Genomic DNA, 13,450 nt, shown 5'->3' with positions numbered 1-13,450 from the left:
AACCGTCAGATTATTTTCATTGGACTAAATAAAAATAAATTTGTTAAGTAATAAGTCAAACCATATAAAATCCAGGAATTCTGGGCCCTAACCTGGTCCTTCTCCTGACTTCTTTGTGACCTTGAGCAAATCAAAAACTATACCTCGGTTTTTCCAGACATAAATGAAAGATTCAAACCCTGATGTTTAGCAGAAAAGTTGCTGAGAAATAGCCAGTGTTACACTGTTAAGCATACATTTTTCACAACCAGTTTACAGCTGTAAAGGAGAAAAAGGACTGGTTAAAGAAACTTTAGCCACTGCAATTCTTTCCTAGTAATGTTGAAAGTTTACTTCTCCCCCCACACCAGGCTCAGTGACATAAGACAGCACTGCAGGAAACCTGCACATTCAAGAACTTACCGTGATAACATCTAGAATGCTGAGAAGGCTGTGGACACTGTCTCCTGCCAGCACCTCCTTAACAACCACTTCTGTTCCATCCTGCAAGTGTAGGATAGAAGATTACTATAGGCTCACAGATGTGTATATATGGCATATACAGAGTGTTTTAGAAAGCTTAACTTGCTGTCATTCTCCCAGATAGTCTGAACAGCCCTAACAGAAATGGTCCCCCATTAGAACTTGGATGCTAGTCTTTGCTCTGATGGAAGTGTGCTAATTCACATCACCCAGATTGTAAACCACCATTCTAACAGACAGCAGGAAAACCACAAGACATTTAAAGACACTCCAGTGCAGTTCAGGAAGTGATAAATTAAAGGAAACTACAAGCCTCTTTTGTCTAGGGGTAGATGTCACCCACTTGTCTTTGCTATGTAACGAAGAAAAACAAAAAAGCTTTCTTCACTCTGGAACCGAATTAGCTCCCTTTATTAAAGGATTACATATCAATAAGCAGTAAAACAGAAAAAAGGGAAAAGCTGTAGTGGGTTTATGTGGCAAGGTTTTGGTAGCGGGAGGCAGGGCATAGGGCTGGATTCTGCGAGAAGAATCCAGAAGCATCCAGACGCTGCCCCATGTCAGGTAAGGGCCCCACTGCTGGTCATAGCCCAGCCAACAAGCAACATTGTATGCACCTCTGTGAGGCAGATTTTAGAAAGGGGGAAAAAAACTGCTGGGGAACAGCAGCTGGGAGAGAGAGGAGTGAGCACCAGCCCTGCAGCCCCCAGGTTCAGTGCAGCAGGAGGCAGGAGGTGCTCCAGGCTCACAGCAGCAGTTCCCCTGCGGCCTGGGGAGAGGCCCCTGGTGGAGCAGGCTGTCCCCCTGCAGCCCACGGGTCCCACACGGAGCAGATCTCCACGCTGCAGCCCGTGGAGGAGCCCCTGGTGGAGCAGGTGGATGTGGCCTGGAGGAGGCTGTGGCCCATGGAGAGCCCCCGCAGGAGCAGGCCCCGGGCCGGAGCTGCAGCCCGTGGAGAGGAGCCCACGCAGGAGCAGGGGTCTGGGGGGAGCTGCCGCCTGTGGGGGACCCAGGTTGGAGCAGTTTGCTCCTGGGGGATGGATGGACCCTGTGGTACGGACCCATATGGGAGCAGTTCTTGAAGAGCTGCTGCCTGTGGGAAGCCCACGCAGGATCAGGTCAGCAAGGACGGCATCCCGTGGGAGGGACCCCACATAGAGCAGGGGCAGAGAGTGACCAAGAAGGAGCAGCAGAGAAGAAGCGCTATAGACTGACCACACACCATTTTCCCCCCTCCCCTGTGCCACTCAGGAGACGGAAAAAGCGTTTTTGGTTTCTTTCCTTTGTTTCTCACTTCTCTAGCTTGTTAGTAATAGTCAATAAATCTTACTGTCTCCCTACTCTGAGTCTGTTTTGCCCGTCACGATAATTGTTGAGGGATCTCCCCATCCTTATCTCAACCCTTGAGCCCTTTGCATCGTATTTTCTCCCCCTCCCCTTTGAGGAGGGGAATGAGAGAGCAGCTGTGGTTGAGCTCGACTGCCCACCCGAGTAAAACCACCACAAAAGTATATATAGAAATCAGAAAATTTTAGATCATTAGAAACCCTAGCAAATGCATTTTCAGCCACCAAAACTGAATTAAACTTGAAAAGTTCAGTCAAGAATAATAATAAACAAAAAAGTAATCCAGATTGGCAGAATGGATTGCAATGGATCGCACAATGTTTTAAGACTCACCCACAATACAAGCTATCATTTCTTTTCCTTGTCTACCCAAAAGTGAATCTGGATCTGCCATCTTCCAGGCAAGCCCCTTAACTAGCAGGCTAAAGTATTCTGGAGCACAGCATCACTTGGTCTCTTCTACTGACACTGTCCTATTCTGTACCCCTAATTTATATAACCATCATCCAAAATGAGGATGTTTCCAACAGTATGCAAAGCCAGTCTTGCACCCCAATCTCCCGCAGTAACTATGTGACCAGAGTATGTGAGGTTATTTCAGAATGCCCCATAACTGCTGCATTTAGCTCGCTCTTCTAACACGTGGTGGACCACAGCTCAAAACCTTCACCTTGAAATATCATGGCCCTGATGGGTTGGAAGCAGTCTTTACTAAAATCAGTATGATTCAAACATAAGTTTAATCAATGCTTAATAATTCATGCCAACACACACGCTATACCAAGAGATTTATCTCAAGAACCATGACTTAGTTTATTCTTACGTTTTCTTGAATGCAAACTTCCAACTTTCCATCTTGCACAACATAGATGCTGTTATCAAGCTGCCCAGGACGGAAGATGTATTCACCTTCGTGCAACTGCACAAAAAACATGTGCTTGCACAGTTCCAGGAAAAGAGGCTTCTCAAAGTGACCAAGGACCCTGCAGGAAAGAAAATGAAATATTAGCTTTTTCCCCCCTTCTATGCAAAGGGAAACCTAAAGCTGTCACCACCCTTGGAAAATCCTTCCTAAATCACCAAAGCCCTCACAAAAGACCTTAGAGGAAGTTGTAGCACAGCAGGACAATGGTCTGGCATTTCCTAGTGCAGAAGTCACCAAGACAGAAATGCAGGAGTACTGTAAAATGCTGAAAAGTGTAAATACTGGAGTTCGTTTTTGAACATCACACCAAACAATGCCAACAGGCTCAAAAGGAAGTAGACCTAGTCTTCGTCAAGCAAATGCTAACATGGCTTTTCAAGGGGAAGAAATATAAAAACCCACAACAGATTTACAAAGGGTAGCTTTTGTCATACAATGTGTAACTTTCCCTTGTAGTACAGCTACCCCAATGTAACCAGAACACATGAGAAATACTGAAGGAAAAAAAAAATCCCATCATCGTATCCTTGTAAATTTGTACTACCTCCTGCAGGCAACGTGCAACTGGACTCCTGTGACACTGAAACTAGTTAGTCACCACCAGGCAGACGGAAATCTCCACCTTAAACCTAAGCATTCTGTGCACAGCACCAGAAGGGCCTTCCATATAGCTCCATTAGCTCACACTTAACACGATCAATCAATCTAATTCTTCTGCAACATCAATTAGTCATAGGACGTCAGAATTCCACAGGAGAAAGCTTAGATGACTTAAATAGTACTTTTACTACAGTATCAAAGTAATTTTATTAGAGTACCAAAACATCTATTATGTATGACCTTCGGGACTAAATTAGATTGTAATAGGGAAAAAATTAACATATACAAACAAAACCAAAGTTCCAGATCTGAAACTCTTCCTTTTTGCTTTGGCAGCAATATCAACACTTAACTGAATTGGCACAATGACCTTCCTATCACCCCTTCAGAGGGCTGGGGGGATTAAGTTGGCTTTGATTTTATTTGTAACCTTTTTAGCTAGACAAGTAAAAAATCCCGCAGTTTAGCAAGTTGTCAATATGGCAGCCAATTAGTATTTACTAATTATGACAAAGTTTGCACAAAAAATGGTCAGATACGGTCCAAAGGGAATTTTAAAAATGCAAACAGAAATCTGTTCATATTAGAAAAATCTTACTATCTCCAAATTTAGGCACTAAACTGTCTCCCCCATCCCACTCTGTTTTCTTTTTAATGCACTCCAATATTTTCTTAGTTTCTAGAAATTTGGAAACTACTTAACTTTTTCATCATGCTCAGGTGAAGTTTCTTTCAACTGTTTAAATACTCTGACCACACAGAGATAAATTTTAAGGCTTTAAATGAGGCAGCAAGAATATTTATATCACTTGAATATCTGTTAAAAGCAAAATAATCTTTCCATTTAACGTTACCTAACGTTTTTAAGCATGTATAGGACTTCCGATGGCAAATGGGAATTCTTTACATCAAATTCTGTCAGATCTGCCTCTAGCAGAGAGGGAGGTGGTTCCTTGGGCTGCAGAGTTGGACACTCTTTCTTGATACGCAGAATCCTACAAATCAAAACACCAGAAGGTCAGGGTGGCATCTCATCTGTCTTAGCAGCCAGCTGTACACGGGCACCATAGGCTGAGTGCAATACCAAAAGCACACTATACCAAGTGACACGTTATCAAACAGATAAAACAGCAGTGTTCCACTCTCCGACTGCTCCCTTCCTGCCTTCTTCAGCAAAGCTGCAGACAATGCTGCAGGCACACCCACTCCATTTCAACAAACTTCCCAGCAGAATGCAAGGCCAATGCCCAGCTGGGAGACCAAAGGATTGTGAAAAACAACAGCAATGGAAAAACACTGTGCTAGGGATTGGTTCCACACCCCCCACACACAAACAAAACAAAACACCGCCACCACACGCAACACAACAAACACACAACAGCACCCATCGCATGAATTCTCCCCTTCCCAAGAGCCCAAGTACCTTTTTGCCAAATTTAAAACTTTTGCCCGTTTCCGCATCCTTTGGCGAGGCACAGTGTTCCCAACCAGAGAGTTTGGAAGGGTTGTAACCTAGGAGGAAGTAACAAAACCAGAAACATTTACTAAAAAACATAACCTTAGCTCCAACCCTGCAAAAGATCCGACTTACCTACCAGGTCATTAGAACATGGGTAGAGTGAGGCAATAATATAAGGCTTTGAGGACTGGAATAACACTTACTTCAGGATCACTTTCTTTCTAGACATAAAGCAAAGTATATTTTGATCTTGAAAAGCAACCACTACAGTGGTAATGGATGGCAGTGAAGAAAAAGAAACCCTTAGCTACACAATTCTCACTTAGGAACACCCAACGTCAGGCTGAGAAGTAACATTTGAAGTTCCAGTATTCCTCTGGCAGTCTGATGTTAACACACCAGGGCCTGACTCATTTTTCAACTGGTGACAAACAGCACCACAGACATGCAGCCGGTCTTTTGTTCCTTTTCACAGTAACTAAGTGCCACCTTCTGGAGAATTGCAACAACTGCAAGACCAAGAAAATAACCTCATGAATAACCAAAGTATTACTACTTTCCTCACCAAAAAAAAAAAAGTAATAAAAAAATCTTCAATTAGTTTGGAGACTTTTTTCCTTTTTCTTTCTTTTTTTTTTTTTAAGAGTAAAAGCGTGGCATTTTACCAAAAATGCATGAAGTATTTCACTCCAAACAGCAGTTTGCAATATTCTATATATCTCATTCGGGAGCAAAAGCAAAAGGCAAGGTCTAAACCCCTCCAACCCCCACCAAAACAAAAATGATTTTACCATGTGAAATTCTAGGCAGCTTTATATAAACGTGTCAGACAATATGAAGATTATGAAGTTACAAATTTCAGAAGCACAGTCCAAGAACAATGCTCAGTTTTAAAAACAGCAGTGTCTGTCATCAAGCCCAAACATCTGAATTCATCTGAGCAAAGCGCATGAGGCGGAGGGCTGCGGCAGCCCACAAGAGGACGCGTTCCCCCACAAGCGGTGTCTGACAAAGCAAGGTTATTTATCCGCACCTTATTTCTCTACGCATTGTTAAGCAGTGTCTGTGTGAGCACACAGCTGGACTCGAGCAGGCTGTCCCACAGGCAGCGAGGACGCCTGTAGCCCCACTCTGCCGGTGGTCCTGAAGGGGCCGCTCCAGCCCCCTCCTGCCACGCAGGTCCCACGGGCCGGGGACCCCCCCAGACCCGCACCCTGGATCTGACTCTGCAGGACGGTGGGCAGGGAGCACACATCGCAGGCAGGAGTAAGTTGCCTTTTTCTTCCACCAGCCATTTGTATCTGACTACAAGCAGACAATAACCGTTTGCTACTCTGAGAAGAGTTCAGAGTCCCCATCTGTCCTGGTTCCAGTTAGGACAGAGTTAATTTTCCTCATAGTAGCTGGTAGGGTGCTATGTTTTGGATTAGGATGAGAAGAGCGCTGATAACATGCTGATGTTTTAATTGTTGCAGAGCAGTGTTTACACCAGGCCAAGGACTTTTTGGCTTCTCGCTCTGTCCTACCAGCGGGCAGGCTGGGGGTGCAGCAGGAGCTGGGAGGGGACAGACCCAGGACAGCTGACCCAAACTGGCCAAAGGGGTATTCCATACCATCTGATGTCATGCTAAACAATATATAGGGGTGGCTGGCCGGGGTGGGGGGCCGGCTGCTCGGGGATAGGCTGGGCATCGGTCAGCGGGTGGTGAGCGATTGCATTGTGCATCACTTGTTTCTTACACATTATTATTATTAATACTATTATCATTATCACTATTATTATTATTGTTATTATTATATTCCTGTCTTAATAAACTGTCTTTATCTCAACTCACAGGCTTCACTTTCCCGTTTCTCTCCCCCATCCCAGAGAGGGAGGGGGGAGGGTGAGCGAACGGCTGTGTGGTGTTTAGCTGCCAGCCAGGTTAAACCACAACACCATCTGAGTAAGATGCAGCTTTCCAAAGTCGGGCTCTCTCAATAACATTGTATGTACTAAAACTCCAAGAAGTTGCTACATAGACTTTGGCACAGATAGCATTGAGCAAGGAAGTCACCTCGACACCCAGGTCCTATCGCGTTTGGTTTTCTTACAAGCTTGCACATCTCTGCACTGACATAGCCATTCATTCCTCCTCTGGAAAGATTAGTTCTTTTGGCCATGGTGGTACTGTCGATCGGGGGAAAAAAGAATCTCATGTTCAGCACACACTAAACAGCTTCAAGGGAAGCAAGGCAGGAACATTAACCTCCTCAGTTAACTGAAAACCAGACCATCAGTGGTGAAAACCTAGGATGCCTACCAAGGCTAGCCTAGTTAGTCACAGGAAATGTCTGTTCAAACCTTCTTGTTACAAGTGAAAAAGACAAAGTGAAACTGTAAAGACAAAAAAAAAAAAAAAAGAGAGAACTAAGTATCAGAAAGGCAGCCATAGACTTTAAGGATTTAACCAATTGATCAGCCAGAGTCAAACCAGATCCCACGCGGGAACTGACTTCTGACTGATAGAAAATTCAAGGAGACATTTTAGAATAATAGGGCACAAAGAACATCAGGACAGGAAACCTAGGGCACACGTAACATTCCTTGCTGCAATCTAAGGCAAAGTTCAATCACTGGATAAAGCCCTCTGGAGTAGTCTGTAATTATAGTTTGAAAGTCTTATTTGCAATTCAAGAAAACAAGGGCTCATACATTGAAGTGGTTAGCGCTCTTCATAGGTAGACTGCAGAAAGATAAATCTAAGTACATGCTCCCCAAATAGACTGGCCGTCTCCTAACATGGGAAAGACAGTGTCAGCTTTGAACATAAGGACCGCACTAGAAGTTGTTATCTGAAAAGGACAATCCTGAATATAGACACTGAATATCTTGAATATAATTCTAAATATAGAAAAAGATAGGTAGATTATTATAGATAATCAACCATCAATTCCATAGAGGAGTATTCTTTGATTCACCACTATCCTTGATGTCTGAAAATATTCCTGAAGGAGGTAAGGTTTAATCAGAAAGAGAAGCCTGTGCTGTTCCGTTCGCAATTCTGGCAAAATTCCAGGAATTCTGACACATCCCCAAAATTTCAGGGAAGTTTAATAGGTCAAAGATCCTGAGCCAGACTAAGCAAGTGAAATATTTCAAAATTTACCAGACCTCCTAAACTGGATTTTAATCTTTACGTCCCTCCAACCGTGCCAAACGTTCTTACCTTTCTCATGATCTTCCGCCCATAGAACATCACTTTGTCTCGCTTGCGAAATCTGTATTGAGGCACGTGTGGTTGAAGTTGTTCTAAAACAGAGAAGTTTCCCATCAGAAACCATGTGCAGCTTTACGTTACAGGCAGAAAGAAGACTAAGCACGAGTTGTCAGCTTTGTTACTTCCATAATAGCCACAGTTCCTGTCTGCTAAGAAGCAAACTATTGTGGCCAGCACTTCGAATTCAAACCAGCACAAGACACCTCACGATTCAGCTCCGGTTAGCCAAGCCAGCCTAGGGATGAGCTAGCTTAAGGCTCCACCTAATCACTGGGGGAGATAAAAAGGCTCTCTAAACAGGTAGAGAGATCAGGGGACTTTAATATCACAAAAGGAAACCTCTAGTTCACTTGTCTCATTATTTTAACAGTGAAATCACAGCAGGCTTGAAATTATTTGTAAGCCAAGTGACATTAAGGCTACCATACACTAGAGAAACAGAAGTCTCCAGTGTCTTGCACAAGACAGTTATGAATTTGACATTCAGAGCTGGGTAAGTGTATCAACACAAGTTCTTTATCCTGTTAAAGCTTTTTTTCTGCAGAAGCCACTACCTTCACAGCAAGCAGTTATTGCAAATTGACCCAGAATTTACCACATAATGCTACAAAAATACTGAAGGTTACTGAGGAAAAAATACTGCGAAAACTGTTTTTCAACATTGTTGTTGAGTACTTACTAGACTGTTTCACTCTTCTGTAGATGACGATCACAACAATCCCTATCAGGAGCAAAGCAACTGCAGCTCCGATTGCAATTCCAGTCAGCTGTGGGAAGAAGTTACAGGGGAAACAAATTAATGACTTTTGTAGTTGAAAGTTATTTTATGTTTTGGAGAACACTTAGCTAGTAAGTGGCCTGAATATCAAGCACATTCATAAATATTTCAGTTTTAACTAAAACATCACATGTGCAAGAAGTTTAAATTTAAGTTATATCAGTGCTTCATAAGCTTATATGCAAAGTATTCAGCATTCTTCCCCCAAAGATCTATGAGCTGATGAGCTAAATATACATGGGATGAAATAAGAGGAATTAATTCCTGCCTCATGCACAGCAACAATAAGGAAACAAAAACTCCTCTCAGTCTACTCAGACTGCAACTTCGACAAAGCAGAGTTATTGGAGCTTACAAGCAAGTGCACACTATTTATGCACACACAATCTTTCATCCAGTTGATTAAAGCTGTACATTACCATAGTAGTCTGTATTCTGTCTTCTACGAATTGAAGAATTCGCGTTCCACCTGCTGGTAACACAGCCTAGCACCAAAAGGAAAGTGAAATTAGTTTCCCACAACAGGCAAAAAGCCTCCATAAAAACATCTCAGTGTCTGCTCTGCCATACACAGTACAACTTGATTATATTTTCTAATGTCTTTCTTTCAACCATCATCCACTTTGAAACACAACACATTCAGTGGGGAGGGGCCAGTACTGGAGTTCTATATTGGTGTCAGTTCTAACCATGCTAAAACAGGGTCAAACAGTGAGGTGATAGCTTTTTTTTTTTTTTTTTGATGACTATGTTACTCAGAGCAATACGGACAAGAGTGGAACTTTACGTTTTTATGAGACTAAGAAAATAAGCAATCATGTGGCAGATGAAATTCAGCTTAAACCAGGAAGATATGCACGTGGGTAAAAGCTCTAACTCAGGTATACAGTCCTGGAACCTATCCTGACTGTTGTTATTCTGGGGAAAAAATGTGGAAGTTATAAAAGCTGTAAGTTTTACAGCTCAGAACTTACCTGAGCGGAGGTAAAAAGCAAACCAAACATTAGGAACAAGTAGGAAACTAAAAAGAGTATAAGAACACACCAGCCAGCAAGTCTTAAGTCTGACTCAAACCTTTCAAGTACTTGAACCTTATTTTTTGGTGCCAATTTTTGCCCTCAGTTCCAGATTTGGATGATGTCTTAATTTAGCTTTGCAACCAAAAGTAAACTGCAAGTGCACGCTGAGAGTCACCAAACCACGAGAGTCTCCCTCATCAAAGTTCATTCCGGGTTTGCAGTGCCTGACCAGCCGATGCTTGCAGATGAGATTTTATCTTCTGAGACTGCTTTAACGCAGCGTACCAACAACGTTCCCAACATCCTCGAACTACCGCTGTTATCAGTGGGATGGCAGTGAAAGGTCACAATAAAAAAAAAAATGTTGAAAAGCTGTTAGCCACCAATACAGAGTGGCACAGCCCAGTGAGTTCGCAATATTAGTCATTGTGGTCACCTAGCTTGTTTCTCCTTGACAGCGTCAGGGTTACGCACTGTTCTGCTACTATCCAGGCCTGTACGAGCTCAAATAACACGGAAAACAGGAGTTGCCAACTGACAGTCACATTGCTGCTACGTGAGAAGAAACAAAGTCACGACAAACCAAAACACGCACACGCAGAGCCCTCCCATCACAGTACAGAAAGTCAGCACGGGAAAGAAAAAATCCAGACCTCCAGGAGAAACTGAGAGGCTCGTATATGGTTTATTACCAACAGCAGCGTGAACAACATTCCCCCCACAGCATGGGGAGACTTTCAAGCACTAGTGAACCTTTGGGAACAGCACGGAAAGCCAACAAGCAGGATGTGACCTCACAGGCACCCGAGCCATGTAAGCAGTTCTTCATAAGAAGACAGCCCCTGGGACAGCTGTGAAATTGTTAAATCCCCAGCCCTGCACAGCCACAACATCCCACGGCTGCAGGACGCAGCCTCCACTACCAGCACCTGTGTTCAAGGACCTCACGTAGTCCTCAGAAGCCTTCAGACAACCCTCGGACACAAAACTTGTTTTGAACATCCCTGAGAAGACCGGCACTTCACTAGAAAATAAAGCGGCGATAGGCTACGAGTGTGCGTTGACGTGAAAATAATTTGTCTGCTTTTTCCCCGAGGTTTAATTCTCGTTTTCGTAATGAAAACTTCATGGTAGATAAAAATACAGAGCTACGTAAGTAACACTCACGCCCATCCAGAGTACCGAGCACAGAGCAAGCAGCTCCAGCGAGAACTTAGGAACTTTGCATTGCAATCAAAGGTAAGCAGGGAGGGAGCCGTGCCCCGCACAGGGAGGGGTGCAAAGCCTCCGCCGGCGCAGAAAGCAGGACCTTAAATCCGAATTCCTCCGAACACCAGACTTCCTTGTGGCTCACGGGCACACCTGGCCGCACGCCTACGGTTTGCCTACAGATACTGGATTTTTACAAGAAAACACCTTTTAACTGCCTACGAGCACGCCGTACGTAGCTTTGAGTTCCAGCAATGAACATTTCCTACAGCGGGCCCTGTGTGTCATTACGGGAAGGGCGACAAGTGCCCCGCCGGGCCGCGAGCTGCCGGCTTAGGATCAGGCACAGGGCACGTAGAAACCGCGCCATGCTGCCGGCGGCTGGGAAGAGGGAGCCGAGAGCGAGCGGCTCGTGGGCAAAACAAATCGGAAAACGATAAAGTACAATCCGCCGGGAGCGGGACCGATCCCGAAACGTCCGGAGGGTTAAAGCCCCCGTGAGGGAAAGCTCTTCCCAAACAGCACCGCACGGAGCGACGGTGCTGGGGCGTCGCTCCGGGTCCTGGCGACGCTGAGAGAGAAAAACGCCAAAAGCCCACAGGAGCCCCCCGTACCTCCAGGCTGCTGCTGTTGCCCTCCTCTTCGGCCATGCCTGCCGGTGCCGGGGCCCCCGAGGGACGAAGGCGAGCTCAGCGACGAGAGGGACCGCGCCCCGCCCCCGGCCCCGCACTCGTTTTGGGGCAAAAAAAAACCCGAAACCGCGGGCGGGGGCCGCGCAGCGCCCACCTCCCCCAGGCCCGGGCTGCTTTTTGTGAAAGCTCCGCTTCTCCGCTACGCTCCCAAACGGAAAGCCTCGCTGCAGGCAGGCGGCAGCAGCCGGGGGGCTCAGCACCGGTACCGGCACCGCCCGGAGCCCCCGCGCTGCGAACGGCGCCGAACGGGGCCGAACGGGGCCGAACGGGGCCGAAGCCAGGCCCGGCCCCGCCCCCTCGCCCGGCCCCGCCCCCTCGCCCGTCGCCACCGCCCCCGCCGCTGAGGGGAGCGGCAAGCCCCGCCCACCCAGCCGGCCTCCTCGCTGCTGGTTGGCCCCCTCCAGCCCCGCGCCGAGAGCAGGCTAAGATAGGCGTCGCGGATTGGCCGGTGCCTTCCGACCAGTGGGAGCGGGCGGTGCTGCGGGGTGCGGGTTGTGTGAGGGGAGCCGAGCCCTGAGGGGAGGCGGTGGTGGTGGCGCCGGGAGACAGAGCCCTCAGCCCGGAGCCGCCTTCCCCCGTCCCGCCGCTTCCTGAGGGGCCGCAGGAGCCCGGCATGGGGCTGCTGGCCCAGCTGGCCCGCGGGCTGGTGCGGGGCGCCGACCGCATGTCGCCGTTCACCAGCAAGCGCGGCCCCCGGAGCCACAACAAGGGCCGCGGGGCCAAGAAGCTGGGCGTGCTGACCTCCAGCAAGAAGTTCCTCCTCGTCAAGGAGATGGTGCCGCAGTTCGTCGTCCCCGACCTGGCGGGCTTCAAGCTCAAGCCCTACGTCTCGTACCGCGCCCCCGAGGGCTCCGAGCCGCCGCTGACGGCCAAGCTGCTCTTCAGCGAGGTGGTGGCGCCCCGCATCGAAAAGGACGTGAAGGAAGGCGCCTTCGACCCCAACGACCTGCAGAAGTACGGCTTCGAGCCCACGCAGGAAGGCAAGCTCTTCCAGCTCTTCCCCAAGAACTACGTGCGCTAGGGAGCTGCTGCCGTGAGCAGTGGTGGGAGAGACTTGGCCTGCACCCGCAAATCCGGGACTGTTTCTTTCAGTGGGTATTAAAAGCCGATCCTTCCGCTTTGTCTTTCTGCAATGTGTGATTTAAATCGCGGTGGGGGAACTGGCAGCTTGTTCCCCATCAGCGAGCAGGGAAGGCGTTAGCTGGCTTGCACCACGTGTGTAGCAGCACGTGTGGGTGTCCTGCTGTCAGACAAGAGCTGATTGACCACACGCTGGTAATAGCAGGAGGGAGTTTCTCTCCGGGCTTTAGAAACAAATGTGCCTGACCTCCAGGAACGAGGGAGGGCTCCTCTGCCTCCGGGAGTGTCTGGAGCTGTGGAATGAGCCACTTCCAATTGAAGTGTCCCTGGTCAGCACTGCCACAGCTCTGCTGCAAGTTGCAAGCACAGCCAAAAGCGGAATGCTCAAATAAATTTCTCCCTAGGTAAAGGGAAATGTTCCCCTAAAACAGGGATAAGACCTCCAACAAAGCTTTACCCTAAGCTCTCTGAGCAGGAGCCGTAGCTTATATTGAATGGCACAATTATTCCAGGCTTTCCCAAGCCTTAAAACTACACTTTTGAAGTAAATCAAGATACAGTTAATCGTTACAGTGACTGTTCCTTAGCAGTGCAGGTGCTTGACCTTTGAAGATAGATG

The 13,450-nt window shown here is 46.9% G+C and overlaps 2 protein-coding genes across 2 annotated transcripts in view; one reads left to right on the top strand and one right to left on the bottom strand.

Moving 5' to 3' along the window:
* Positions 1-12,067, bottom strand: part of PNPLA7 (patatin like domain 7, lysophospholipase) — a 130,114-nt gene extending 118,047 nt beyond the window's left edge. The window contains exons 1-8 of the mRNA XM_083807288.1: positions 11,674-12,067; positions 9,251-9,316; positions 8,733-8,820; positions 8,003-8,085; positions 4,758-4,846; positions 4,189-4,329; positions 2,633-2,792; positions 403-483 (exon numbers count right to left, since the gene is read on the bottom strand). Coding sequence (XP_083663414.1) covers positions 403-483; positions 2,633-2,792; positions 4,189-4,329; positions 4,758-4,846; positions 8,003-8,085; positions 8,733-8,820; positions 9,251-9,316; positions 11,674-11,709 — 744 coding nt within the window. The 5' untranslated portion in view covers positions 11,710-12,067. The remainder of the gene's footprint in view (positions 1-402; positions 484-2,632; positions 2,793-4,188; positions 4,330-4,757; positions 4,847-8,002; positions 8,086-8,732; positions 8,821-9,250; positions 9,317-11,673) is intronic.
* A 297-nt stretch (positions 12,068-12,364) lies between these two features.
* On the top strand, positions 12,365-12,871 carry MRPL41 (mitochondrial ribosomal protein L41; the record flags this gene model as incomplete). The annotated part of the gene is made up of 1 exon (XM_083807302.1): positions 12,365-12,871. One exon carries the CDS (start codon positions 12,365-12,367, stop codon positions 12,770-12,772), a length of 408 nt encoding a protein of 135 aa, XP_083663428.1. The 3' UTR covers positions 12,773-12,871.
* Between the last annotated feature and the right edge of the window lie 579 nt (positions 12,872-13,450).

Source organism: Anser anser (assembly GCF_964211835.1).
Source record: "Anser anser genome assembly, chromosome: 21".
Classification (NCBI taxonomy): domain Eukaryota; kingdom Metazoa; phylum Chordata; class Aves; order Anseriformes; family Anatidae; genus Anser; species Anser anser.
This window is presented reverse-complemented; position numbering and strand designations above follow the sequence as displayed.